This window comes from Cottoperca gobio, chromosome 9 (assembly GCF_900634415.1).
Source record: "Cottoperca gobio chromosome 9, fCotGob3.1, whole genome shotgun sequence".
Taxonomy (NCBI): Eukaryota; Metazoa; Chordata; class Actinopteri; order Perciformes; family Bovichtidae; genus Cottoperca; species Cottoperca gobio.
In genome coordinates, this window is record NC_041363.1 from 28,235,315 (window position 1) to 28,263,114 (window position 27,800).

Consider the following 27,800-nt stretch of genomic DNA (forward strand, 5'->3'; position numbering starts at 1 on the left):
TTGCAGAGGAGTTGGCAGAAGTCAACCTGCAGCAGCAACATGCAAATGTTGTTGAGCGGCAACAAGGGAGAAATAAGGAATCTGCACAATACATTATTCATTCATTCAAAATGTGCTTTTCTTGTTGTTACTGTTTGAGCCTCACTGTGCAGAATGGTGTATGTGCAGAGTTTAACACTAGAAGGCAGTTTCTCTGTGCGCTCCTTTAATCTCAGTTTAACATGTGTATGTACCAGCAGGATTGTGTCACATCACAACTAGTCTGGAGGTTATCGTGGTCCAAGATTCAACTTTGTTGTTGAAAAACCATATCAGACTGAAATTACGATTCCAAGCAGAGTATTTTTATATCTTCAAATATTTCTGTTATTTAAATGAATGGTACACGAAAAAACACAAAGACGACAGTTAAATCCATTTTTATTTGAGCTCTGATTTTGGGGTATTAATTACATAATTGTATTCTTTGCTTTGAGTTCTGGGTGGTGCATTTTAGTCCCGCAGCTGCGTATATGGCAAAGTCCACTGAGAATAAGAACTAAAAATAAAAATACAAAAAGCTGTGGGCTGACTGCAACCTCACACCCTGGAGAGTGAAAGGTTGTGAGCTTGTTAAGTGACAGTGTACACACAGTATTCTACCTGTACAATAATAGTGCTACTATTCACATTCATCTGTACAATAATCATATTTACAGTGATCACTTTAGGGAGAGAGCCAGTACCTGAGGAGTTAGTTCCATAATTCGCTTTACTCATTCACCGTGGTAAAATTAACTGCACCCAACCGATGGTAGCCTAACAACACAGAAAACATGGGATCCGTGTCCAGGATGAGGTGTGAAGCTTTGAAAGCAACTCGTCGTTTTAGCTGATGCAACTTGATTGTAGTTGATAACAATGACTAGTGGGCTGAGGAAATCTGACCGTGTGCAGGCTGGTTTCACTCCACAACAGCAGTATCAATACTACAATACTGTTAAGTTTTTAAACGCTCTTATCATCTGAGACTGAGTCACAGAACCCAACCTCTACATAAATGTGAAAAAAATTTCAAATGGTTTGTTCAATTTTTGCTGAGGTAGTCAGCAAGGAGCAGATTAGATTACAAGTAGATTATGGTGGTTTAAGCGAGCCCAGTATGAGTCACTACGCTGTAGTAGTGGCAAGAGGTGAGAGTTTATAAACAGTAGTTGCAGTTTCTTTAAAAGAAACACTCCTCGTAGATACTTCAGGTGAGCTGGCACTCTTTAACGAAAGACAGGAACCTATAAACAAAAGATGAGGTCATTAAAATGCTTGCGCCAGCCCCCTTCATCTTCCCCTATGATTCTCTCCAAAACACACAAAATATACATAAAACATATTGGCCAATTCAAAATTACCATTCGACAGCACGTAAGATAAAACACCATGAATAAACACACCATACATGTGCAGCATTTCTCCCAAGAATGAAACGTCAACCAATAAATAAGAACAGAATAAAAATTCATTAAATAACAATCATTGTCTCAGTTTAAGATCACTGTGCAAGTGATCCAGTTATAACTTAAACAGTCAAAAGTCCACTTTTAAAAATATCTGAAATGCTAGGCTCCTGTTAGTCCTCTAACCAGTGTCAGTATCATCGTTTCAGCCAACAGGTGTATGCTTTGCACCTGTCCAACGCCATGCCAAATACCAATCTAATCTGCAGGCACAACTCAAACTAAACACTTTTCTCTTTGGACTCTTTTCACTGATCGCCCATTCCACACAAAATCATATCAAAAAGGGAAAACTCTGTGTCTCTTTTCCATAGCTTTGATCGCATCTGCTTGACCTCACTATGCTGTGAAGTGCCGCAGACCAGCATGGTAACAAGCAGTCATACATGAAGGAGCTTTGGATTTGGTACTTTCCAGCAGCTTTGTGTCATCTGTATATCTAAGGTGTCCAGTTTAGGGATGGATGGAGGGCTAAGCCTTGTAGCAGTTGCCTTGCGTGGTAAGTGCCAGCTGGCCGTTGGGCGCCACCTCGTTGGCCTCATCCTCCAGTAAGCCTGACACATCAGCGTTGGGGATGCTGTCGTGGTAGCTGCTGAAGCTGATGTTGTCCTCTTTCAGTTCAATGGTCCAGAATGGGGCATTGAGCTTGCGGTTCTGGTATTCCCGGTAGGTGTACACGCCTCCGACAAAGCCCAGCAGCACCAGCACCACCAGAATGATGACGGCCAGGATGATAATGTTGAACTGCGTCCAGGAGACATCCGTCAGGGCCGCTGTGGTGTTGTCAGTGGGGCTGCTCAGGCTGGTCAACAATGCCTGAGTGGTGGCAGCAGTGCTCAGCGCGGTGCTTGTGTTGCTGCTGGACGTGGATGCTGGGACGCCTCTTGCTTGGGCGGAGGTCAAAGTAGTGCTGGTGGTGGTCGTGGAGGGGGTAGATGTACTTGATGTGGGGGCCTCTGTTGTGGTTTTATGTGCTGGTGTGGGAAGGAGTCGGGGTGCTGAGGAGAGAAAAGCATTGAAAGGATTAGTGAACATTTAAAGATTTGGTTTAGACTTTGGTTGTTGATGTATAACCAAAGTTACTAGTGACACCTTGTGGCACAAATACATAACTACCTCTAAGTGTAGATAAACCAGCTGCCTTCTTAAAAGCTTTTAAAAGGGATAGTTTGGATAAGTACCTCAGACAACCAGACTTCAAAACATCCAGAGTCAGTGTATGACCTACAGTAGATGTGGGTCGGCAGTTTGGAGAACAGACAAGAGTACCAGCACAGAAGCCAAGTAATGTACTGCTGTGGACGGGGCAGCAGCTAAATGTATATCATCCATCCATCCATCCATCCATCGTCTACCGCTTATCCGGGATCGGGTCGCGGGGGCAGCAGCTCCAGTAAGGAACCCCAATCTTCCCTTCTCCGGGCCACATCCTCCAGCTCCGACTGGGGGATCCTGAGGCGTTCCCAGGCCAGTGAGGAGATATAATCTCTCCACCGAGTCCTGGGTCTTCCCCGGGGTCTCCTCCCAGCTGGACGTGCCTGGAACACCTCCCTAGGGAGGCGCCCAGGTGGCATCCTTACTAGATGCCCGAACCACCTCAACTGGCTCCTTTCAACGTAAAGGAGCAGCGGCTCTACTCCGAGTCTCTCACGGATGGCTGAGCTTCTCACCCTATCTCTAAGGGAGACGCCAGCCACCCGTCTGAGAAAACCCATTTCGGCCGCTTGTACCCGTGATCTCGTTCTTTCGGTCATGACCCAGCCTTCATGACCATAGGTGAGGGTAGGAACGAAGATCGACCGGTATATTGAGAGCTTTGCCTTCTGGCTCAGCTCTCTTTTCGTCACAACGGTGCGGTAAAGTGACTGTAATACCGCCCCCGCTGCGCCGATTCTCCGGCCAATCTCTCGCTCCATTGTCCCCTCACTCGCGAACAAGACCCCGAGGTACTTGAACTCCTTCACTTGGGGTAATGGCTCATTCCCTACCCGGAGTAGGCAATCCACCGGTTTCCTGCTGAGAGCCATGGCCTCAGATTTGGAGGTGCTGATCCTCATCCCAACCGCTGCACACTCGGCTGCGAACCGATCCAGTGAGTGTTGAAGGTCACAGACCGATGATGCCATAAGGACCACATCATCTGCAAAGAGCAGCGATGAGATCCTCAGGTCACCGAACTGCAACCCCTCTCCTCCACGACTACGCCTCGATATCCTATCCATGAAAATCACGAACAGGATTGGTGATAAAGCGCAGCCCTGGCGGAGGCCAACATTCACGGGAAACGAGTCCGACTTACTGCCGAGTATCCGGACACAACTCTCGCTTTGGGCGTACAGGGATTGGATGGCCCTCAAAAGTGACCCCCTCACCCCATACTCCCGCAGCACCTCCCACAGTATCACCCGGGGGACCCGGTCATACGCCTTCTCCAGATCCACAAAACACATGTAGACCGGATGGGCGTACTCCCAGGCCCCCTCCAGGATCCTTGCAAGAGTAAAGAGTTGGTCTGTTGTTCCACGACCAGGACGGAATCCGCATTGTTCCTCTTCAATCAGAGGTTCGACTACCGGCCGAACCCTCCTTTCCAGTACCTTGGAGTAGACTTTACCAGGGAGGCTGAGAAGTGTGATACCCCTGTAGTTGGCACACACTCTCTGGTCCCCCTTTTTAAATAGGGGAACCACCACCCCGGTCTGCCAACCCCTAGGCACTGTCCCAGACTTCCACGCAATGTTGACGAGGCGTGTCAACCAAGACAGCCCCTCAACACCCAAAGCCTTCAGCATTTCTGGACGGATCTCATCAACCCCTGCGGCTTTGCCACTGTGGAGTTGTTTGACTACCTCAGTGACTTCCATCAGGGAAATTGACGATGATCCCCCATCAGCTTCCAGCTCTGCCTCAACCATAGAGGGCGTGTTAGTCGGATTCAGGAGTTCCTCAAAGTGCTCCTTCCAGCGGCCGATAACCTTCTCAGTTGAAGTCAGCAGGGTCCCACCCTTGCTGTACACAGCTTGGATGGTTCCTCGCTTCCCCCTCCTGAGGTGCCGGATGGTTTTCCAGAAGCACCTTGGTGCCGACCGAAAGTCCTTCTCCATAGCTTCTCCGAACTTCTCCCACACCCGCTGCTTTGCCTCTGACACGGCAGAAGCTGCCGCCCTTCTAGTCCTTCGATACCCTGCAACTGTTTCCGGAGTCCTCCCGGATAACATAACCCGGAAGGACTCCTTCTCAGTCGGACGGCTTCCCTGACCACCGGGGTCCACCACGGTGTTCGAGGGTTACCGCCCCTTGAGGCACCTAAGACCTTGAGACCACAGCTCATCACCGCAGCTTCAGCAATAGAGGTTTTGAACATCGCCCACTCAGGTTCAATGCCCCCAACCTCCACAGGGATGGCTGAAAAGCTCCGCCGGAGGTGTGAGTTAAAGATCCCCAGGACAGGGGCTTCCTCCAGACGTTCCCAGTTCACCCGCACTACCCGTTTGGGTTTACCAGGTCTGTCCAGAGTCTTCCCCCACCCCTTGATCCAACTCACCACCAGATGGTGATCAGTCGACAGCTCCGCCCCTCTCTTCACCCGAGTGTCCAAAACATGCGGCCTCAGATCAGATGATACGATTACGAAATCGATCATTGACCTTTGGCCTAGGGTGCTCTGGTACCACGTGCACTTATGAGTATCCTTATGTTCGAACATGGTGTTTGTTATGGCCATTCCATGACTAGCACAGAAGTCCAACAACAAACGACCGTTCGGGTTTAGATCAGGGAGGCCCTTCCTCCCAATCACGCCTCTCCAGGTGTCTCCATCGTTTCCCACGTGTGCGTTGAAGTCTCCCAGCAAGACTACGGAGTCCCCTACTGGAGCCACCTGCAGGGCTCCATTCAGGGTCTCCAAGAAGGCCGAATACTCAGAACTGCGGTTTGGGGCATAGGCACAAACAACAGTCAGAGTTTTCCCCCCCATAACCCGAAGGCGTAGGGAGGCGACCCTCTCGTCCACCGGGATAAACTCCAACGTGGCGGCGCTCAGCCGGGGGCTAGTGAGTATCCCCACCCCGGCCCGAGGCCTCACACCTTGGGCAACTCCGGAGAAGAATAGAGTCCAACCCCTATCCAGGAGTACGGTTCCAGAGCCAAGACTGTGCGTGGAGGTAAGCCCCACCAGATCCAACTGGTAGCGATCCACCTCCCGCACTAGTTCCGGCTCCTTCCCCCACAGAGAGGTGACGTTCCACGTCCCCAGAGCCAGCCTCTGCTGCCCGGGTCTGGTCCGTCGAGGTCCCTGACCATCACTGCCACCCGTGTGACAGCGCACCCGACCCCAGTGGTTTTTCCCATGAGTGGTGGGCCCACAGGATGGATGGATGGGAGGCACCACGTAGCTTCTTCGGGCTGTGCCCGACCGGGCTCCGTGGCAAACCCGGCCACCATTGCCTGTATATCAGTGTATATTTAAGTGTGCCCTATATTTAGAATATTTTCGCTGCTTCACCTTTCCTTCAGACAGCTCTTGCCGGCTGGTAACTGAAGCCGTTATCTATGCCGTCTTCAAAGCCACCAGACTCCTTTGACAAAAACAGTCATTTTACCATGCGTACACGGGAGTTGCAGTTCTACCGCTTGTTTGTGTTTTGTGTGACTTTGGATCTGAACTTAACGTGGCATCCACAGCATGTCAAACATCCGGCCCACGGGATGATTTTGCAAAGTGTAAAGTTTACAGAGAAGACATTAACTGCAATTTTTCAATGAAAGTAACTGTTATTTCAAATGTGTCCACTGGGGGTCGCACACAACACTATCAAGCAAGCAAACTGTTGATGCTGGAGCTGCCGGTAAAGAACTCCTGGAGCTGGCGGGTTCTGTCAACATTATACTCTGTGGCACCGTCATTACACAAAATGTCTTTGTCAAAAAAGGAGAAAAGTGGACACGGAGTGTAGAGTTTTCCAAGACAAATGGACCATTTCCTATTTATTCACAGAGGTGAGTGGGAAAGCTGTGTGCTCGGTGTGTTCGCGGCAGGTTTCAGGGCTCAAAGAATATAATATTCGGCGTCACTATGGGACTCATCATGGCGAAATATACAACAGCTTGCAAGGACAACTGAGAAGAGAGGAGATAAATTAATTGTTAGCGGGTCTGGAGAAGCAGCAGTCTGTTTTTACCCGTAGCCGAGATATCGGCGATGCAGCAGTGAAAGCTAGCTACCTTATTGCTAGCGAAATAGCATTAGCATCAAAGCCAGACTGTGAGGGTGAGTTTCGTGAAAACATGCATGCTGAAGGCTGCAGAACTCGTGTGCCCTGAGAAGCGATAGGCTTTTGCCAACATTAGCCTGACGAGAAACACTGTGGCAGATAGGATTTCAGATCTTTCGGCAGAGTTAAACAGCCAGATGAAGCACAAAGTCAAGTCATTTGTTGCATTTTCGGTTGCAATTGATGAGCGCACGGACATTTCGGATGTTGCTCAATCGGCCACATTCATTCGTGATGTTGATGAGACTTTGACCGTCACCGAGGAGTTCCTTGAGTTGGTGTTATGACGGACACTACGACAGCAAATGACATTTTCAACGCTCTCGTTGGAGCGCTGGACCAAAACAAAGGGGAACATTTGGCGTTGTCGTTATTTACAGGTTATTATGCTGTGATTTTACTGGTCCGGCCCACTTGAGATCAACTAAAATGAGTTTGACAGCCCTGCCCTATATCAATAGTTGGCTCTATAGTGAGAAGTAAATTGAGATTTTAGACACTTATTAATCTACGTCATTTAGCTACCAAATTCTGAAGTGCAAAGTGTAACTGGTATCAATACTTTTTATTTTTGAGTAGCTCCAACAATGACTCACTCAAGCAGAATGTACTACTACTAACAGTTACAATCTGTAAATAGTTAGCAATTGGGACATATTTGTCCATAATGTTCCATTTCCTCACAAAGGAAGAATGTATGTATTAACAATGTAATGAAGTCAACAGTATGTTGTGGTTCGGTCTTACTTGGACGGGTGCAGTTGTGCGCTCGGGCGTCCCCTATGAAGCCCGGAGCACAGAGCTGGCACTGGGGCCCGGCGGTGTTGTTGATGCAGTGGAGGCAGTGGCCGGTGTCGGGGTGACAGAGCTGGGCAGAGTCCTGAGTGTCTGCGTTCCCACTGCAGTCACATGGAACACAAAGTCCAGAAGCTTTGTAGAGGCCGGCGCTGCACTTGTCACACTGTGGGCCGCTGTACCGTGGAAGGCACTGCTCACACACTGGGAAGCCACTGGGATCTGCACAGACAAAGATACACATCAGTGCTGACCATTGCTAATAATGTAGCTACAAGTGAGGCAAAAAAAGACGTATTTTCTGCCTTGAAAAGACTTTACAGAACAGCACCATGACCTGCAGCTTTGTTTTCTTCCTGAAGAATAAATTATGTGGGGAAGAGTTTTTAGACAGACTTGCACTGGATTCAACCTAATGCAAAGACACAAATCAGAAAATACATTCTGCTATACCGCTGTGAGGTCGGGCTGTCACAGTATCAGATTTTCACCACTCGATTATTGTGGCCAAAAGAATTCACAATAACAATATATTATTATATTTAAAAAAAATCATCAGTCAAATTCATCTTTAACTTTGTTATTGTGCGTTTAGTCTCTTTTCTGCCAATTTAAAATACGAGTGTAGGGAGGGGGAGAGAGTCTGTAACCATAACTGTACAAATGCGTACAAAAAGTGATTTGATTTATTTGAGAGATGCTGGATTATTTACACAAGGTGTATTAACATGATATCAATATTTCATTTTTAAAATATCAGTTATTATCAATACCAGTATATCACTACACCCCTACTGTGAAGTGAAACATTTATACAATTCCCTGATAGTTCCTGTCTTTTCCAGATTATTCATCAACATGTAAAACCTCACAAAACTCACCCTCAACCTCAGTTAATATATCATGTAACATATATCATGTATCATATAACACATGTCACTGAAATCATTTATTGCATTTATTATTTTGTATTTTAAATGTTCAATTAATTTAGAACGTGCATGCTTATCTCTTCAATTAGGCAATCCTAATGGCACTGGGTGGCTCAAGATGTATTGATCTGGGAGTGAGCCATGTTCTGAGTCTTCCTCCCTGTGTTTGCCCTGTGGATCTGTGTGTTGGATCTGTGTGTTGGATCTGTGTGTTGGATCTGTGTGTTGGATCTGTGTGTTGGATCTCTGTGTTGGATCTCTGTGTTGGATCTCTGTGTTGGATCTCTGTGTTGGATCTCTGTGTTGGATCTCTGTGTTGGATCTCTGTGTTGGATCTCTGTGTTGGATCTGTGTGTTGGATCTCTGTGTTGGATCTCTGTGTTGGATCTCTGTGTTGGATCTCTGTGTTGGATCTCTGTGTTGGATCTGTGTGTTGGATCTGTGTGTTGGATCTCTGTGTTGGATCTCTGTGTTGGATCTCTGTGTTGGATCTCTGTGTTGGATCTCTGTGTTGGATCTCTGTGTTGGATCTCTGTGTTGGATCTCTGTGTTGGATCTCTGTGTTGGATATCTGTGTGTTGGATCTGTGTGTTGGATCTCAGGACATTATGACACACCCCGGCCCATTACTAGAATAGACTAGAATGATCTTAAATTTAGCAAGGCTTCTCTCGGTGTAGTTAAAATTAAAATAAATAAATAAATGAAAGCAGTAATATCAGTATAAAATAGATGGCACTTGTTAAAGTAGATTTACACATTTACAAATGTACAGAGGCGAATATGACAGGGTTAGGTTTTCTTAATACTACATACAAAGTGTTATATGAAAAGTGAGTATACATACAGTATATCTCAAAAGTGAGTACACCCTTTAGATTTTTGCAAATATTCTGTTATATCCTTCCAGGGGATAACATTATCCTACTGAAACTTTGATATAACTTAAAGTAGTCAGTGTGCTGCTTGAATAACAGTATAGATTTATTGTCCTTTGAAAATTACTCAGTACACAGCTGTTAATGTCTAAACAGCTGGCAACAAAAGTGAGTACACCCCATAGTGAACATGTCCTAATTGTGCCCAATGATGTTGTTTTCCCGCCCTGGTGTCATGTGACTCGTTAGTGTTACAAGGATTCAGGTGTAAATGATAAGCAGGGCTGTTAAATTTGGTGTTTTGGGCACAATTCTCTCTGAATGCTGGACAACATGGCACCTCATGGCAAGGAACTCTCTGAGCGGCTGAAAAAAAGGATTATTGCGCTTCACAAAGATGGCCTTGGCTATAAGAAGATTGCCAACACCATGAAAATGAGTTGCAGCACAGTGGCTAAGATCATACAGCGGTTTTCCAGGACAGGTTCCACTCGGAACAGGCCTCGCCAGGGTCGACCAAAGAAGTTGAGTCCACGTGCTCAGCGTCATATCCAGAGGTTGGTTTCCAAAAATAGACGTGCGAGTGCTTCCAGCATTGCTGCAGAGGTTGCAGAAGTGGGATGTCAGCCTGTCAGTGCCCAGACCATACGCCGCACACTGCATCAAATCGGTTTGTATGGCCGTCGCCCCAGACAGAAGCCCCTTCTGAAACCGATGCATAAGAAAGCCCGCAAACAGTTTGCTGAAGACAATGAATCCAAGAACATGAGTTACTGGAACCATGTCCTGTGGTCTGATGAGACCAAAATAAACCTGTTTGGGTCAGATGGTGTCCGGCGTGTGTGGCGGCACCCTGGTGAGGAGTACCAAGACAAATGTGTTTTGCCTACAGTCAAGCATGGTGGTGGCAGCATCATGGTCTGGGGCTGCATGAGTGCTGCCGGCACTGGGGAGCTGCATTTCATTGAGGGACACATGAATTCCAATATATACTGTGACATCCTGCAGCAGAGCATGATCCCCTCTCTTCGGAAACTGGGCCGTAGGGCAGTTTTCCAACATGATAATGACCCTAAACACACCTCCAAGATGACAACGGCCTTGCTGAAGAAGCTGAAGGTTAAGGTGATGGACTGGCCAAGTATGTCTCCAGACCTAAACCCAATTGAGCACATGTGGGGCATCCTCAAGAGGAAGGTGGAGGAGTGCAAGGTGTCCAACATCCGTGCGCTCCGTGATGTCGTCGTGGAGGAGTGGAAGAAGATTCCAGAAGCAACCTGTGCAGCTCTGGTGAATTCCATGCCCAGGAGGGTTAAAGCAGTGCTAGATAACAATGGTGGTCACACAAAATATTGACACTTTGGGCACAATTTAGACATGTTCACTATGGGGTGTACTCACTTTTGTTGCCAGCTGTTTAGACATTAACAGCTGTGTACTGAGTAATTTTCAAAGGACAATAAATCTATACTGTTATTCAAGCAGCACACTGACTACTTTAAGTTATATCAAAGTTTCAGTAGGATAATGTTATCCCCTGAAAGGATATAACAGAATATTTGCAAAAATCTAAAGGGTGTACTCACTTTTGAGATATACTGTATAGATGGGTACCAAAGTAAAGAAAAAACCTAAATAGATAAGTGGAGAAATGTAGCAAATACAGAAGCTTCCATACAGGTGGGGGCATTTTACTGACATCTCCCCTTAGGAGTGTGTCACAGCAAATCAATACAAAGTTATCCTGATCACCTTAATCCTATAATGAAACATTCACACACTTGGAGAGTCAATGACAAGGACCACGGAAGTAGGAGGTTGAGAAGTGGGAGAGAGCCATTGCCAGGTAATTTTCTGTATCGGCCATGAGAAGTAGGAAATTATCGATATTGGTAAAAAATAAAATCCACATTGCTACTATTTTGATTTAAGTACAATGTGAATCCATCCTAGACCAGATGTTTTTCCCCGAGTCATGTCCTCCAGCTCCTCCTGGGAAAGCATTTTTGAGGTCCGCCCCGAGGTCCCCTGCCATTGGGACGTACCCAAAATACCTCCACAGGGTGGCTCAGGATGCCCAACCACCTCAACTAGCTCCTTAATACAAAGAAGCAGAGAATGGATGTTGTTGAGGTCAAAGCATCTGGTAGGGTCTCCCATAGGAAATTAGACATAGCCACCTCACTGGGATGAGAGAGACCGGGGACCCTCCTGGAGCCCCCCTGGAGAACAATGGTTGAGGAAAGTTACAATAATTGTGATATGTACATACTGATAATAACACTATCCTCCTCTGCAGACCAACTGATGCTCTTCATTTATACTCCAGTCCTCACCACACCACAGCTCTGTGTTGAATGATTTACACATATCTGCCTTGCAATGGCCTAGATGTTGGTCTCTATCTAGTGTGGTCATGTGACTGTGTTGTATTCCAGCACTGTGCATGCTGCTCTTGATAAGCTTGATTTAACCTCTGCTGAGGGTTCAAAGGCAGCCGGCCTGCCGGGTTATATAACCAGGAGGAAACATGAGCACTGCACGGGCCACAGGACCTGACCTGCTTGTTTACCATCGTCATCCACTTTGCTGGCCACCCAGTCACTGTCTGACACACTCTTAAAAAAGAAGGGGAAAAAACAACCGGAAAGACAAATTTAAAAAGGAATACAAATATTTGATGAACCTCAGGCTAAACTGAATGAGCCCAGCCATCACTGAGTAAAGATCCAATCATACAGGGATGATTTATTATGTGTGACCCACATTCTGAACCGGTGCAATGCTCCATTTCACCTCTCTGTGTGTCAGTATGGAGGCTTATTCATTTACTGCAACAGGCCTCATCAGCACATTTAGAAAGCATCTATTCTCTAGTGCCATGATACTGCAGTGTGGCATCTTCTCATTTGTCACTGTTGCCGGGGCAACGTCTACTTGGAGGCTGCTTCTCTTTCCAGCTCAAGTGTTTAGTCTAAAGCATCCTCCACAGCCACACGCTATTAACGTAAGAGCAAATCTCTGTGGAAACCATCCTGAGCACATTTCTGACGTGTTTCTGTCGAAACAGAGACTGCGATGCCGCCCATCCCCCCAGTCTGTTGCTGCCTGACTGGCTCTGAAATGGGCCAGCTGTGCTCATGCTGTCCCAGCTCAGCCCAGCCTGGTTTGTGTCCCTTCCCCTCCCTCCCACATTGCACAACCTCCTTTGCGGCCTCTGGCAGGGGCAAACATAACCTGACAGCCTAAGTGCATCTATACGTGTTGCCATGCAGACTAATACCAATGGGGTCATCAGGACATGGCAACGCTGTCATCGATTGGTCCAGAAAGGGGAATGGTAAGGTGCGATTACATGATGAAGATAACTGAGTGAATGCAGTGATGCAATGCTGAATGGAAATCTCTATTGGCAGTTTGCAGAAAGGGTTCAAGAGCAGTTTGACGTGGATAAGCTGTGAATGTGAAAGGTGTGATGAGTGAGTCAGATGAAGTCAAATCATGAAAGGCTGATGACACCAACACTGTGAACCATGGCTCCTCCCGGCCTAACTGTAATTAAGGTTTCTAAAATTGAGATAATTTCTTTGTGATTGATACAAAAAAAACCAGGTCACACAATATTCATTTGTCTTACCTGCTTTCCTTTGGTGTCCTATCTGCTGGCAAAACAGTATGAAAAGGTCTAGAGCTGAAACAATTAGTTAATTCATTAATTAGTAAATCAACGTAAAATTAATCTGCAACTATTTATATAATCGAAAAATAGCAAACATTGAATTTTTCCAGCTTTTCAAATGTTAGATTTTTTTTTTTACTTGTTTCCAACGTTGAACACACTATGAACCATATTACTTGATAACTAAGTTATCTTTGCGTATAGAAATATAAATGGTGTGTAGATTAGATCTGAGATGTGGGCTTAATATAAACCAAAGGTTTAAACTAAATAACTGGTGAGACTTACTGGCTCCAGTTAAGTAAATGACTTGTTTGCAGAGGGGCTTTTCACACACAGCTGGAGGACGGTTGAAGTGGAGGGAGCCTCGTGGGCATTTTCTCACCATGACTGAGATTAGATCTGAAAAGAGAGAAGGGTCTGAAGGGCTGCAGGCTCAGACCCAGCTCCTCCGTCCACACGATAAACACCTTAACATACGTGATAACACATGGGATTTACCACCATAGCTCCTGGAGATGGAGATACTGTCGGTCGCAGTGTCGGTGCCCCAGAAATAAGGGTGGTTCATGAATATGACAGTGACTGTAGTTCAACCCAGATCTCAACCCAATAGAGACTTTTGGTTGCGTTGTGTAAGTAGGGCAGCAGCAGCCTGGAGGTGAAAGAAGTGGGGCCATACAGGGAGGTCACTGTTAATCCTAGACTGTCTAGAAATAGAGTTTAAAATAACTCTAGTTTAAAGTTATTCTCTTTTCTCAATTTGGTATTACAGATGCAAATCTAATTAACTTTAGGAATCCTATTGTATTTTACTTCATCCTATTTTATCTCAGATTAGAAAATCCAACATGGCTCATCAACATTTACCTAGCAACCGACGCTACTTTTCTCACCGAGCTAAACAACTTTGTAACGTTGTTTTTCTGACTGAAATAACAATGGCGCAGATGTTTGAATGCACCTCTCTCCACCACTAAATGAAGAGAGACTGGAACTAATGGCTCAATCTGGGAGAGGATTCTTCCTGCAGCACCTCGCCACTCAAGATGTGTTGATTCATGAACTATTCATGTAAATAGTACTTAAAAGTAAGAAAGGCCATCCTCAAATCACTAATGAAACAGTTTGGGTGGGACTGAGCTGGAGATGCCTCGTATGTCGGAATGGCCAACCATCACCATGTTTTCTGATTAAATTCATCACTCTTAAGTTAATTTAAAGTCTTGCAATCTCTACTAACACCTATTGCATAAACAAGGTACTTTTATTTTCATGGGAAACCCTGCTAACATCCAGATCACTGGCATGTTCAACAAGTTAACTGTGGCATTAAATAATGTCACTACAGTCACACAGACACTTCCAAACAGTTGGCAGTACTTGGTAGTGTTATTACGCCAAGTGTTTGTTTGCCCTGCATTATAAGTGGTTTGAGGTGATTGGAAGTTTATATTTAATTGTGATCGTTTTTTTTTTTTTTTACCAACATTGCCATTGCAATAAAGGTTTTATGTCAAATATTGCCACACACACCTTTTCTGTTTGGTTGTTTGACTACCCACTAATTGTTTCTTGCTTGCTTGTCTGCATGTAGTGATCGTCTTGCTCCTAACTGTGTGAGTCAGACTGACCGCTTGGATTATTGTTGTCACGTACACAGACACACAAGGTGCAATGTGTTGGCTTCTCTGCTTTCATGTCAGCTCCCTTTGACTGCACTGTACTTTGGATCACTGGCCAATGAGTAAACGCCATGATGTCAAGATACGCACAGCACTGCTACAGTGATGTTTGACAGTGGAAAATGTTTTGTAACATCATTGATGTCAGGTTTTGGTGTCAGAATCCCCCGGATCAAAGAACAGAGATTTCTTCCTTCAACCATGAGTACGAATAATGACATTAGTCATATATAGTACACGCAACATTAAAAGAGAAATGTGCCACCTTTTATGGGGATGTACAATCAATGCTGATGGTGAATGTAGTCCATTAAGACAATTCCTCAGTGCCTGCAATATTGAGAGAGAAAGCTGTGTTCTCCTGCTGCAAAATATGCTGTTCTTCCTGCATCCGGAGCCGTCATTTCATGAGAGTCTGAAGTAGTTGCTGGTTCAGCTTAGATCTCTCTGGGTGCCCAGGGGGCGCTGTGCTCAAGATACTGCTAAAAACAGAGCTTCCTAAACCTGTTGTAAGTTCCATTGTTTAAATAAAATAAAACATTAAAAATTGTATTGCAAAACATGAGTGCGTGTTATGGATGAGGAAACATTTACAGTATTTTTGCCGACTCATATAATCAGCTGTATTCGAGCTAGAGTATGCGGCCGAAAAAATGCAGCGGAGAGAGGGTGGGCGAGCAAACAATCGACGGGGACCCTCCAGAAGCTCAGCTACTGAACCTTTGCTCAAATTACCCTCTAATGCCAACAGAAACGGACTCATTCTGCTGCACTGAATGTCAGCGTGGGCAGTTTTTGTTGAATGCTGTCACCGACACAAACCCTGAGAGAGCCTGTGTGTGCAATACTATGCATGAACGTTTTATCCCTTACGTGGACAGTGGTTTGCTGGAGACCTTCTTCGGGATCCTGAAAATAAACTGGAAAAGAAAACCAGACCAAACCGACAGTATTTTTGTCATCTAACACTATTGTAAGTGTCTCTCAGCAAAATGCTTACTGAATTTAAGTTGGGCTTTTATTTTGAAAGGTAAAAAATGGGAGGAGTGAAGCTCTTATGTGCTGCTGTTGATAATGTGGAAAATAATAAAGAGTTGTTGCTTCCACAATTGGACTTCCACATAAAATGTACTGAACCCTTAAACACTCCAACACTCACTTAATGGTGTGTATTAAACCAGAGATGCTATATCTGTGCAACAAACCAAGGGTAAGACGCTGCACTAACTGTCTGATGTGTTTGTGAGCAGCGAGCACTAACCTGTGTGACAGGTGCCGGTGGAGGTGGAGTTGGAGCAGGGACACGGTGCACAGGCTTCGGTCAGGGCACTTCCCGGGCTGCGGTAGAAACCAGGCTTACACTCCTCACAGTTGGATCGCTGGGTGTTGCCCTCACAGCTCAAACACACTCCTGGATGACAGAACAAAGATCACATGATTAGAAGGGGTGGGGAAAAAATGGATAGAGCCTTGTGTCTCACAATGCGTCGAAACCTGTATCTTATAAGATACAACTGCATAATTTACAGCTGAAAAAAGGTGATAAATAGCAATATATATTATTGCAATACTCAGCATATCGCATAAATGTTTCAAATCTCATGATATTGTATTGTGAGGCCTCTGGTGACGCATTAATGGAGAGCGATAGTTATACAACTCTACACTGTTAATCCTAGACTGTCTAGAAATAGAGTTTAAATAACTCTAGTTTAAAGTTATTCTCTTTTCTCAATTTGGTATTACAGATGCAAATCTAATAACTTTAGGAATCCTATTGTATTTTTACTTCATCCTATTTTATCTCAGATTAGAAAAGAAGTAGGAAATTATCGATATTGGTAAAAATAAAATCCACATTGCTACTATTTTGATTTAAGTACAATGTGAATCCATCCTAGACCAGATGTTTTTCCCCGAGTCATGTCCTCCAGCTCCTCCTGGGAAAGCATTTTTTGAGGTCCGCCCCGACTGGTCCCCTGCCATTGGGACGTACCCAAAATACCTCAACAGGGTGGCTCAGGATGCCCAACCACCTCAACTAGCTCCTTAATACAAAGAAGCAGAGAATGGATGTTGTTGAGGTCAAAGCATCTGGTAGGGTCTCCCATAGGAAATTAGACATAGCCACCTCACTGGGATGAGAGAGACCGGGGACCCTCCTGGAGCCCCCCTGGAGAACAATGGTGAGGAAAAGTTACAATAATTGTGATATGTACATACTGATAATAACACTATCCTCCTCTGCAGACCAACTGATGCTCTTCATTTATACTCCAGTCCTCACCACACCACAGCTCTGTGTTGAATGATTTACACATATCTGCCTTGCAATGGCCTAGATGTTGGTCTCTATCTAGTGTGGTCATGTGACTGTGTTGTATTCCAGCACTGTGCATGCTGCTCTTGATAAGCTTGATTTAACCTCTGCTGAGGGTTCAAAGGCAGCCGGCCTGCCGGGTTATATAACCAGGAGGAAACATGAGCACTGCACGGGCCACAGGACCTGACCTGCTTGTTTACCATCGTCATCCACTTTGCTGGCCACCCAGTCACTGTCTGACACACTCTTAAAAAAGAAGGGGAAAAAACAACCGGAAAGACAAATTTAAAAAGGAATACAAATATTTGATGAACCTCAGGCTAAACTGAATGAGCCCAGCCATCACTGAGTAAAGATCCAATCATACAGGGATGATTTATTATGTGTGACCCACATTCTGAATGCTCCATTTCACCTCTCTGTGTGTCAGTATGGAGGCTTATTCATTTACTGCAACAGGCCTCATCAGCACATTTAGAAAGCATCTATTCTCTAGTGCCATGATACTGCAGTGTGGCATCTTCTCATTTGTCACTGTTGCCGGGGCAACGTCTACTTGGAGGCTGCTTCTCTTTCCAGCTCAAGTGTTTAGTCTAAAGCATCCTCCACAGCCACACGCTATTAACGTAAGAGCAAATCTCTGTGGAAACCATCCTGAGCACATTTCTGACGTGTTTCTGTCGAAACAGAGACTGCGATGCCGCCCATCCCCCCAGTCTGTTGCTGCCTGACTGGCTCTGAAATGGGCCAGCTGTGCTCATGCTGTCCCAGCTCAGCCCAGCCTGGTTTGTGTCCCTTCCCCTCCCTCCCACATTGCACAACCTCCTTTGCGGCCTCTGGCAGGGGCAAACATAACCTGACAGCCTAAGTGCATCTATACGTGTTGCCATGCAGACTAATACCAATGGGGTCATCAGGACATGGCAACGCTGTCATCGATTGGTCCAGAAAGGGGAATGGTAAGGTGCGATTACATGATGAAGATAACTGAGTGAATGCAGTGATGCAATGCTGAATGGAAATCTCTATTGGCAGTTTGCAGAAAGGGTTCAAGAGCAGTTTGACGTGGATAAGCTGTGAATGTGAAAGGTGTGATGAGTGAGTCAGATGAAGTCAAATCATGAAAGGCTGATGACACCAACACTGTGAACCATGGCTCCTCCCGGCCTAACTGTAATTAAGGTTTCTAAAATTGAGATAATTTCTTTGTGATTGATACAAAAAAAACCAGGTCACACAATATTCATTTGTCTTACCTGCTTTCCTTTGGTGTCCTATCTGCTGGCAAAACAGTATGAAAAGGTCTAGAGCTGAAACAATTAGTTAATTCATTAATTAGTAAATCAACGTAAAATTAATCTGCAACTATTTATATAATCGAAAAATAGCAAACATTGAATTTTTCCAGCTTTTCAAATGTTAGATTTTTTTTTTTTACTTGTTTCCAACGTTGAACACACTATGAACCATATTACTTGATAACTAAGTTATCTTTGCGTATAGAAATATAAATGGTGTGTAGATTAGATCTGAGATGTGGGCTTAATATAAACCAAAGGTTTAAACTAAATAACTGGTGAGACTTACTGGCTCCAGTTAAGTAAATGACTTGTTTGCAGAGGGGCTTTTCACACACAGCTGGAGGACGGTTGAAGTGGAGGGAGCCTCGTGGGCATTTTCTCACCATGACTGAGATTAGATCTGAAAAGAGAGAAGGGTCTGAAGGGCTGCAGGCTCAGACCCAGCTCCTCCGTCCACACGATAAACACCTTAACATACGTGATAACACATGGGATTTACCACCATAGCTCCTGGAGATGGAGATACTGTCGGTCGCAGTGTCGGTGCCCCAGAAATAAGGGTGGTTCATGAATATGACAGTGACTGTAGTTCAACCCAGATCTCAACCCAATAGAGACTTTTGGTTGCGTTGTGTAAGTAGGGCAGCAGCAGCCTGGAGGTGAAAGAAGTGGGGCCATACAGGGAGGTCACTGTTAATCCTAGACTGTCTAGAAATAGAGTTTAAAATAACTCTAGTTTAAAGTTATTCTCTTTTCTCAATTTGGTATTACAGATGCAAATCTAATTAACTTTAGGAATCCTATTGTATTTTACTTCATCCTATTTTATCTCAGATTAGAAAATCCAACATGGCTCATCAACATTTACCTAGCAACCGACGCTACTTTTCTCACCGAGCTAAACAACTTTGTAACGTTGTTTTTCTGACTGAAATAACAATGGCGCAGATGTTTGAATGCACCTCTCTCCACCACTAAATGAAGAGAGACTGGAACTAATGGCTCAATCTGGGAGAGGATTCTTCCTGCAGCACCTCGCCACTCAAGATGTGTTGATTCATGAACTATTCATGTAAATAGTACTTAAAAGTAAGAAAGGCCATCCTCAAATCACTAATGAAACAGTTTGGGTGGGACTGAGCTGGAGATGCCTCGTATGTCGGAATGGCCAACCATCACCATGTTTTCTGATTAAATTCATCACTCTTAAGTTAATTTAAAGTCTTGCAATCTCTACTAACACCTATTGCATAAACAAGGTACTTTTATTTTCATGGGAAACCCTGCTAACATCCAGATCACTGGCATGTTCAACAAGTTAACTGTGGCATTAAATAATGTCACTACAGTCACACAGACACTTCTAAACAGTTGGCAGTACTTGGTAGTGTTATTACGCCAAGTGTTTGTTTGCCCTGCATTATAAGTGGTTTGAGGTGATTGGAAGTTTATATTTAATTGTGATCGTTTTTTTTTTTTTTTACCAACATTGCCATTGCAATAAAGGTTTTATGTCAAATATTGCCACACACACCTTTTCTGTTTGGTTGTTTGACTACCCACTAATTGTTTCTTGCTTGCTTGTCTGCATGTAGTGATCGTCTTGCTCCTAACTGTGTGAGTCAGACTGACCGCTTGGATTATTGTTGTCACGTACACAGACACACAAGGTGCAATGTGTTGGCTTCTCTGCTTTCATGTCAGCTCCCTTTGACTGCACTGTACTTTGGATCACTGGCCAATGAGTAAACGCCATGATGTCAAGATACGCACAGCACTGCTACAGTGATGTTTGACAGTGGAAAATGTTTTGTAACATCATTGATGTCAGGTTTTGGTGTCAGAATCCCCCGGATCAAAGAACAGAGATTTCTTCCTTCAACCATGAGTACGAATAATGACATTAGTCATATATAGTACACGCAACATTAAAAGAGAAATGTGCCACCTTTTATGGGGATGTACAATCAATGCTGATGGTGAATGTAGTCCATTAAGACAATTCCTCAGTGCCTGCAATATTGAGAGAGAAAGCTGTGTTCTCCTGCTGCAAAATATGCTGTTCTTCCTGCATCCGGAGCCGTCATTTCATGAGAGTCTGAAGTAGTTGCTGGTTCAGCTTAGATCTCTCTGGGTGCCCAGGGGGCGCTGTGCTCAAGATACTGCTAAAAACAGAGCTTCCTAAACCTGTTGTAAGTTCCATTGTTTAAATAAAATAAAACATTAAAAATTGTATTGCAAAACATGAGTGCGTGTTATGGATGAGGAAACATTTACAGTATTTTTGCCGACTCATATAATCAGCTGTATTCGAGCTAGAGTATGCGGCCGAAAAAATGCAGCGGAGAGAGGGTGGGCGAGCAAACAATCGACGGGGACCCTCCAGAAGCTCAGCTACTGAACCTTTGCTCAAATTACCCTCTAATGCCAACAGAAACGGACTCATTCTGCTGCACTGAATGTCAGCGTGGGCAGTTTTTGTTGAATGCTGTCACCGACACAAACCCTGAGAGAGCCTGTGTGTGCAATACTATGCATGAACGTTTTATCCCTTACGTGGACAGTGGTTTGCTGGAGACCTTCTTCGGGATCCTGAAAATAAACTGGAAAAGAAAACCAGACCAAACCGACAGTATTTTTGTCATCTAACACTATTGTAAGTGTCTCTCAGCAAAATGCTTACTGAATTTAAGTTGGGCTTTTATTTTGAAAGGTAAAAAATGGGAGGAGTGAAGCTCTTATGTGCTGCTGTTGATAATGTGGAAAATAATAAAGAGTTGTTGCTTCCACAATTGGACTTCCACATAAAATGTACTGAACCCTTAAACACTCCAACACTCACTTAATGGTGTGTATTAAACCAGAGATGCTATATCTGTGCAACAAACCAAGGGTAAGACGCTGCACTAACTGTCTGATGTGTTTGTGAGCAGCGAGCACTAACCTGTGTGACAGGTGCCGGTGGAGGTGGAGTTGGAGCAGGGACACGGTGCACAGGCTTCGGTCAGGGCACTTCCCGGGCTGCGGTAGAAACCAGGCTTACACTCCTCACAGTTGGATCGCTGGGTGTTGCCCTCACAGCTCAAACACACTCCTGGATGACAGAACAAAGATCACATGATTAGAAGGGGTGGGGAAAAAATGGATAGAGCCTTGTGTCTCACAATGCGTCGAAACCTGTATCTTATAAGATACAACTGCATAATTTACAGCTGAAAAAAGGTGATAAATAGCAATATATATTATTGCAATACTCAGCATATCGCATAAATGTTTCAAATCTCATGATATTGTATTGTGAGGCCTCTGGTGACGCATTAATGGAGAGCGATAGTTATACAACTCTAATTACCTTTTTTTGGACTGATGTGGCTAATAGCTTTTAGTTTACATAAAAAAAACTAGTTTGCCATAATTTGAATTTGACCATTTCATACATGTAACATATACCATGTGCTCACTTCCTCCAGGTGGCATTCATCACCTGCACCTCATCAGGTTTTTATCAATACACATTGCTTTGTTTATCTTTCACATGACACAGGGAAGATGTTTTAGGATAAGTGTTTTCCAAGAAAGTATTGATAAAGTAGTACAAAGAAACATGTGATCAACCAAAACACAGTATCTCCATCAATTTAGAGGAACACCGTACTGAGTGGAACAGATCAGGTTTTTCAAGAAGGACAACTCCAGATCCAAATGTTTGCGTGAGCTCATCATTTCCTACTCATCGTATTCCTCACGATTTCTTCCCCTCTGAAAAACTTGCTTATTATTATAACTTTTATTTAATCAACAAATCTTGTTGAGACTTTTGCAAAGAGAGGCCAGAGTACAGCAGAAGAACTAAGCAGAGGGAAGATACACAAACACACATTTCTGTCAGAAGTCAGAGAGAGAAAGAGAAGGAAGTGCCATTTACGTTTACGTATATAAATTTATATCAATCTAGTAAATATACAATTATATAATTTGATAAACTGCTTAATGTGCTTTCTATAATAATGGTAGAATAAATAATATAATATTTGTTACATTAAACAAAATCATGATTGTTTGCTGTTCCCATTGACGTCAGGGCAGCAGAAACTCGACACATCTCCTGTTGCAGACTGAAAACTCATCTGTTCAGCCTGCACCATGATCCATAAATAAACTCTATCTTTTATTGTCTGTAAATGTAGAAGTTCAGCATAGTTAATGAAATTGATGAACTTGCATGCTTCTTGTCAATTGTGGGTTGTACCCACATGGTTGAATGCACTAATTGTCACTTTGAATAAAATGAATGTAATGTGACATTAGACAGATTGTGTGTACAGTATATCTCAAAAGTGAGTACACCCTTTAGATTTTTGCAAATATTCTGTTATATCCTTTCAGGGGATAACATTATCCTACTGAAACTTTGATATAACTTAAAGTAGTCAGTGTGCTGCTTGAATAACAGTATAGATTTATTGTCCTTTGAAAATTACTCAGTACACAGCTGTTAATGTCTAAACAGCTGGCAACAAAAGTGAGTACACCCCATAGTGAACATGTCTAAATTGTGCCCAAAGTGTCAATATTTTGTGTGACCACCATTGTTATCTAGCACTGCTTTAACCCTCCTGGGCATGGAATTCACCAGAGCTGCACAGGTTGCTTCTGGAATCTTCTTCCACTCCTCCACGACGACATCACGGAGCGCACGGATGTTGGACACCTTGCACTCCTCCACCTTCCTCTTGAGGATGCCCCACATGTGCTCAATTGGGTTTAGGTCTGGAGACATACTTGGCCAGTCCATCACCTTAACCTTCAGCTTCTTCAGCAAGGCCGTTGTCATCTTGGAGGTGTGTTTAGGGTCATTATCATGTTGGAAAACTGCCCTACGGCCCAGTTTCCGAAGAGAGGGGATCATGCTCTGCTGCAGGATGTCACAGTATATATTGGAATTCATGTGTCCCTCAATGAAATGCAGCTCCCCAGTGCCGGCAGCACTCATGCAGCCCCAGACCATGATGCTGCCACCACCATGCTTGACTGTAGGCAAAACACATTTGTCTTGGTACTCCTCACCAGGGTGCCGCCACACACGCCGGACACCATCTGACCCAAACAGGTTTATTTTGGTCTCATCAGACCACAGGACATGGTTCCAGTAACTCATGTTCTTGGATTCATTGTCTTCAGCAAACTGTTTGCGGGCTTTCTTATGCATCGGTTTCAGAAGGGGCTTCTGTCTGGGGCGACGGCCATACAAACCGATTTGATGCAGTGTGCGGCGTATGGTCTGGGCACTGACAGGCTGACATCCCACTTCTGCAACCTCTGCAGCAATGCTGGAAGCACTCGCACGTCTATTTTTGGAAACCAACCTCTGGATATGACGCTGAGCACGTGGACTCAACTTCTTTGGTCGACCCTGGCGAGGCCTGTTCCGAGTGGAACCTGTCCTGGAAAACCGCTGTATGATCTTAGCCACTGTGCTGCAACTCATTTTCATGGTGTTGGCAATCTTCTTATAGCCAAGGCCATCTTTGTGAAGCGCAATAATCCTTTTTTTCAGCCGCTCAGAGAGTTCCTTGCCATGAGGTGCCATGTTGTCCAGCATTCAGAGAGAATTGTGCCCAAAACACCAAATTTAACAGCCCTGCTTATCATTTACACCTGAATCCTTGTAACACTAACGAGTCACATGACACCAGGGCGGGAAAACAACATCATTGGGCACAATTAGGACATGTTCACTATGGGGTGTACTCACTTTTGTTGCCAGCTGTTTAGACATTAACAGCTGTGTACTGAGTAATTTTCAAAGGACAATAAATCTATACTGTTATTCAAGCAGCACACTGACTACTTTAAGTTATATCAAAGTTTCAGTAGGATAATGTTATCCCCTGAAAGGATATAACAGAATATTTGCAAAAATCTAAAGGGTGTACTCACTTTTGAGATATACTGTATATTTAAGTTATGATTTTGCTTATATTTCATTACTTACATAAAGAAATACTATATATTCCCACAATAAAATGTCAATATTTTTGAAGGTGTTACCACTACTGTGCTGTTTGTAGTTGAGCTACTGTCTGTCTGTGGTTGAGTTGTGCCTCCATGATCGTAGACATGACTAAACCTGTCCAGAGGATGCCTCGCTTGCCTATCTGCGTAACAGTGGTTTCAACCATGAGCCGTGGAAAGGCTGCAGGCTCCACTTCAAACCATGCATTACCCCAGTGTCGACAGAGGAACTGCTAATACAGTTAAATCACTGCAGCAAACCCCACATTACTGGTTAAATTGTAGTTTGAAGAGGGGTTTGGCCTCGAGAAAAGTGCTTTCCTACACTAAATTGTGGACCGGCGATGAGAAATAACAGCTTTCACACAACTTTTGTTGATGTGAAATTAGACCAAATTAAAGTTATGGTCCTATTTACTGTGAGCAAAATCAAACTCGTTTCAGCTGCCATTTATCGCCGAGTGCCGGGTTTTGCCACTATCGTGCACCTGACACACTATACTGTGTACGTGCAGCTACTTTCCATTATATCTTTAAACATATACACTCAAGGTCCAGAGGTGAATATCAAATCACAAAACGTTCAGTTGAAAACAATGGGTCAGTGTGGGGGCAACCTGTCTTTGTCCTGTTGGAAATGACGAGTCCCTGTCGTGTTTATCTAAGGGCCACAGTGTTTGGGATACTGTATAATTAGCATTTGCACAATGTGTTCTTATGTCAGTGGGGAGAGCAGGGTCGGTCTTTAAAGACGAGTAGTAGAACCTGAGCTTTGTTAATCCACAGCACAGTGAACACTGAGCCCAGACAGGGCTGCAGGACCCCATCTGCTCCTGCATTATAATGGCGAGACGTGGCTTCTAAAACAGCCGCCCCCCCCTCCGCCTTCCCCCGGCCTGTTCCTAGCTGGAGGTTTAGTCTCAAAGCCTGACTGATGGGGAGGTGAGCAGCAATCCTCCTTTACATGTGATCAAGGATACAGAGGAGGAGAAGTCCCCCTTAAATCACACACATCAGACTGAAAACTGGGTTTGTGATATTCTGCATATTTCTTGATCTCCTCAAGTTCCTTCTTGCCAACTGAATGTTACACTTCTGTTGTGGTTCCCCAGTTCATATTTACTTTAGACAAACTGGAGAGTTTGTGCACTGCTAAAGTTTCTAGCAGATTATCTTCATGGTATAGTACCAAGGGGTTAATTTGCACAAAGCTAAAGGTTTGAATGTCTGGGAAACTTAATGAACATTTCATTGGCAAAGACTGGAGTGTTAAGCTTCAGCTTTCTTACGCAGAGTCCATATGCAAAGGAACTGCATGATACAGCTGCTCCTTCATTACAGGCACCAATAGATCAGTGTTGTCATTGTTTTAGAGGGGAAATATAGAGAAATCTGTGTCTGGCGTTTGAATGATACATATTTAGTTAGATGATTGTCACAACAGATCCTGATGTTACCTTCATTTGATGCAAAACCTTTGACGCATTAACATGCAATAATAAAGTAATCACATGTTTTGTGTGGCAGGTCTTTATCTGCAAAGTAGCTCGTAACCACAGCTGTCAGATAAAAGGAGTGGAGTAACAAGTAAAACACAGTACAGTATAAAGCAGGAGAACAATACTCAAGTACAAGTACCTTTTAATAGTAATGAAGTATAGTCATATATACGCATGTGTTTCTTACTGGACCCTGATGTTTTTATAAATGTAGTTTTATTAATCCTGAAAACTCATATTATGGAAAAACATTCTGAAAAAAGTCCCTGCATCAAAGGAAACCAACACTGACTCTGAATATACCGTTTTATACTGAGAGGAAAACAGCAGCAGTCTGCTACAGCTGATGATAAAGATGACGGCCAACCCTGAAGAGGGCATCGCTCTGGTTCCAACCACAAACAGCCAATGGGATTTTTCCATTGGATTTTGGACTATTGCAGTAAATAAGGTCTGTGGCCAACAGACATTAATAATACTTACAAGTTCTGTTCTTCAGGACAATCCTCACAAATTAACACCACTTTTATGATTTTTAAAGCGTAAATGCAATCGGCAGAAGTGAAAAGCTAACGACAGGCTATAAATGCACCACACCACGGTCGAATGACTTCACGCCACCAAGCTCAAGGCGGACTCGTGTTCGGCGTGATGACGTTTAATGTCCCCGACATCCTCTGTAGTCTCATTAGCCACTTGTTAGCAACCGCCCTTTTTAAGACACGTAAAAGCTTGAAAGTGGGGTATTTACTGTTGTATTTTACGTTAACATCTCTTGTGCTTGTGTTAACTACAGACCTTACTTCTGCATCCAACCAAAAACTATTTATGAAACCCATTGGCTTTGAGACGAGCAGCACTCAGTCTTACAGCAACATTTGTCCTCAGCAGACTTACCCGACTGTGGATGGCAGTAGTTGGTGTAGTTCTGACACTGGCAGGGCCGGCAGCCGGTGCTGCTGAAGTGGAAGAACCCCGGGTGGCATTCATCACACTTCGGTCCATACACTCCCGTCTTGCACACACATATCCCTGAGCTGAAAGGTGTAGAACAGAAGACACAATGAATACAAAGTACAGTCCCAGAGAACATTCCAAATGTAACAAAGCCAGAGATGTGACATGAGCTGTGCGTGTTTGCTTTATGGTATCTGATGTCCAGACGGTTTCCAAACTTGACTTCCTGCAGGTTCTCCCAGACACCCATCTGCTTTCTATAACTCTGTTCCAGGTATGAAGCATGTGGGAGGCACACTCATATCATTTTCTCCACTAACATGTTTGGCATGTTGTGCTGGGCAGTGTTGAAGAAGCACCACACCCTATAAAACATGTTTTCCTCCTTGCGTTTTTTTTAATGTCATTTCTTCTTTACCTAAAGGATCGGCTCTTGCTATACAACAAGTTTGGGTTTTATTGAGAGATATTCATCTCTGAAGTGTCTGCTGCCACCCTAACACAACACACTGAGTATGTGCTGATCAAAGCATCAAACTATTACATTTGAAGAATTATATACAAGTTTAATATATTGGATAATATACAAACTACACTGAGTGTGGGTACATAAAGAATGCATCTCAACAAGTCAGATAGAGCCAAGTGGACATGCAGCCGGGAAGGATTGAAGCCAGACGTAAGTAAGCAATCTGTGGAATTGCTCCTATACCGATGGCAGATGAATGACACTGAAAGACTCTGAAATAAACCATCTGTCTCCCTGTTACATCTCCAGCGACTCTAATTAGCATCTCCAGTGATTTCAGCACACAATCGTACAAAAAGGATTAGAGTGCTTTTGTAGCATTTCTCTGATCCCTGATCCGTGCAACCACAGAGACTGAGTGCCCGTGAAGACGAGCACAACTTATGTCTTGCTTTCATGTCTTTCATGTCTTTCTGTTAGTTGATGGATAGTTTTTAGCTAGCA

The 27,800-nt window shown here is 44.1% G+C and overlaps 1 protein-coding gene across 1 annotated transcript; it reads right to left on the reverse strand.

Annotated features, from left to right (window-relative positions):
- Positions 1 to 403: 403 nt before the first annotated feature.
- On the reverse strand, positions 404 to 27,077 carry si:ch211-158d24.2 (multiple epidermal growth factor-like domains protein 9). The gene is made up of 4 exons (XM_029440574.1): positions 26,768 to 27,077; positions 21,301 to 21,450; positions 7,511 to 7,780; positions 404 to 2,488 (listed from the first exon to the last, which is right to left on the reverse strand). Exons 1-4 carry the CDS (start codon positions 27,075 to 27,077, stop codon positions 1,962 to 1,964), a joined length of 1,257 nt encoding a protein of 418 aa, XP_029296434.1. The 3' UTR covers positions 404 to 1,961.
- Between the last annotated feature and the right edge of the window lie 723 nt (positions 27,078 to 27,800).

Coding starts and splice junctions, on each gene's coding strand:
- si:ch211-158d24.2 (XM_029440574.1), bottom strand. CDS start 27,077: ATGGGTGTCTGGGAGAACCTGCAGGAAGTCAAGTTTGGAAACCGTCTG. Junction 21,451..26,767: donor CTACTGCCATCCACAGTCGG/GTAAGTCTGCTG, acceptor TCTGTCATCCAG/GAGTGTGTTTGAGCTGTGAG. Junction 2,489..7,510: donor GCACAACTGCACCCGTCCAA/GTAAGACCGAAC, acceptor TTCTCTCCTCAG/CACCCCGACTCCTTCCCACA.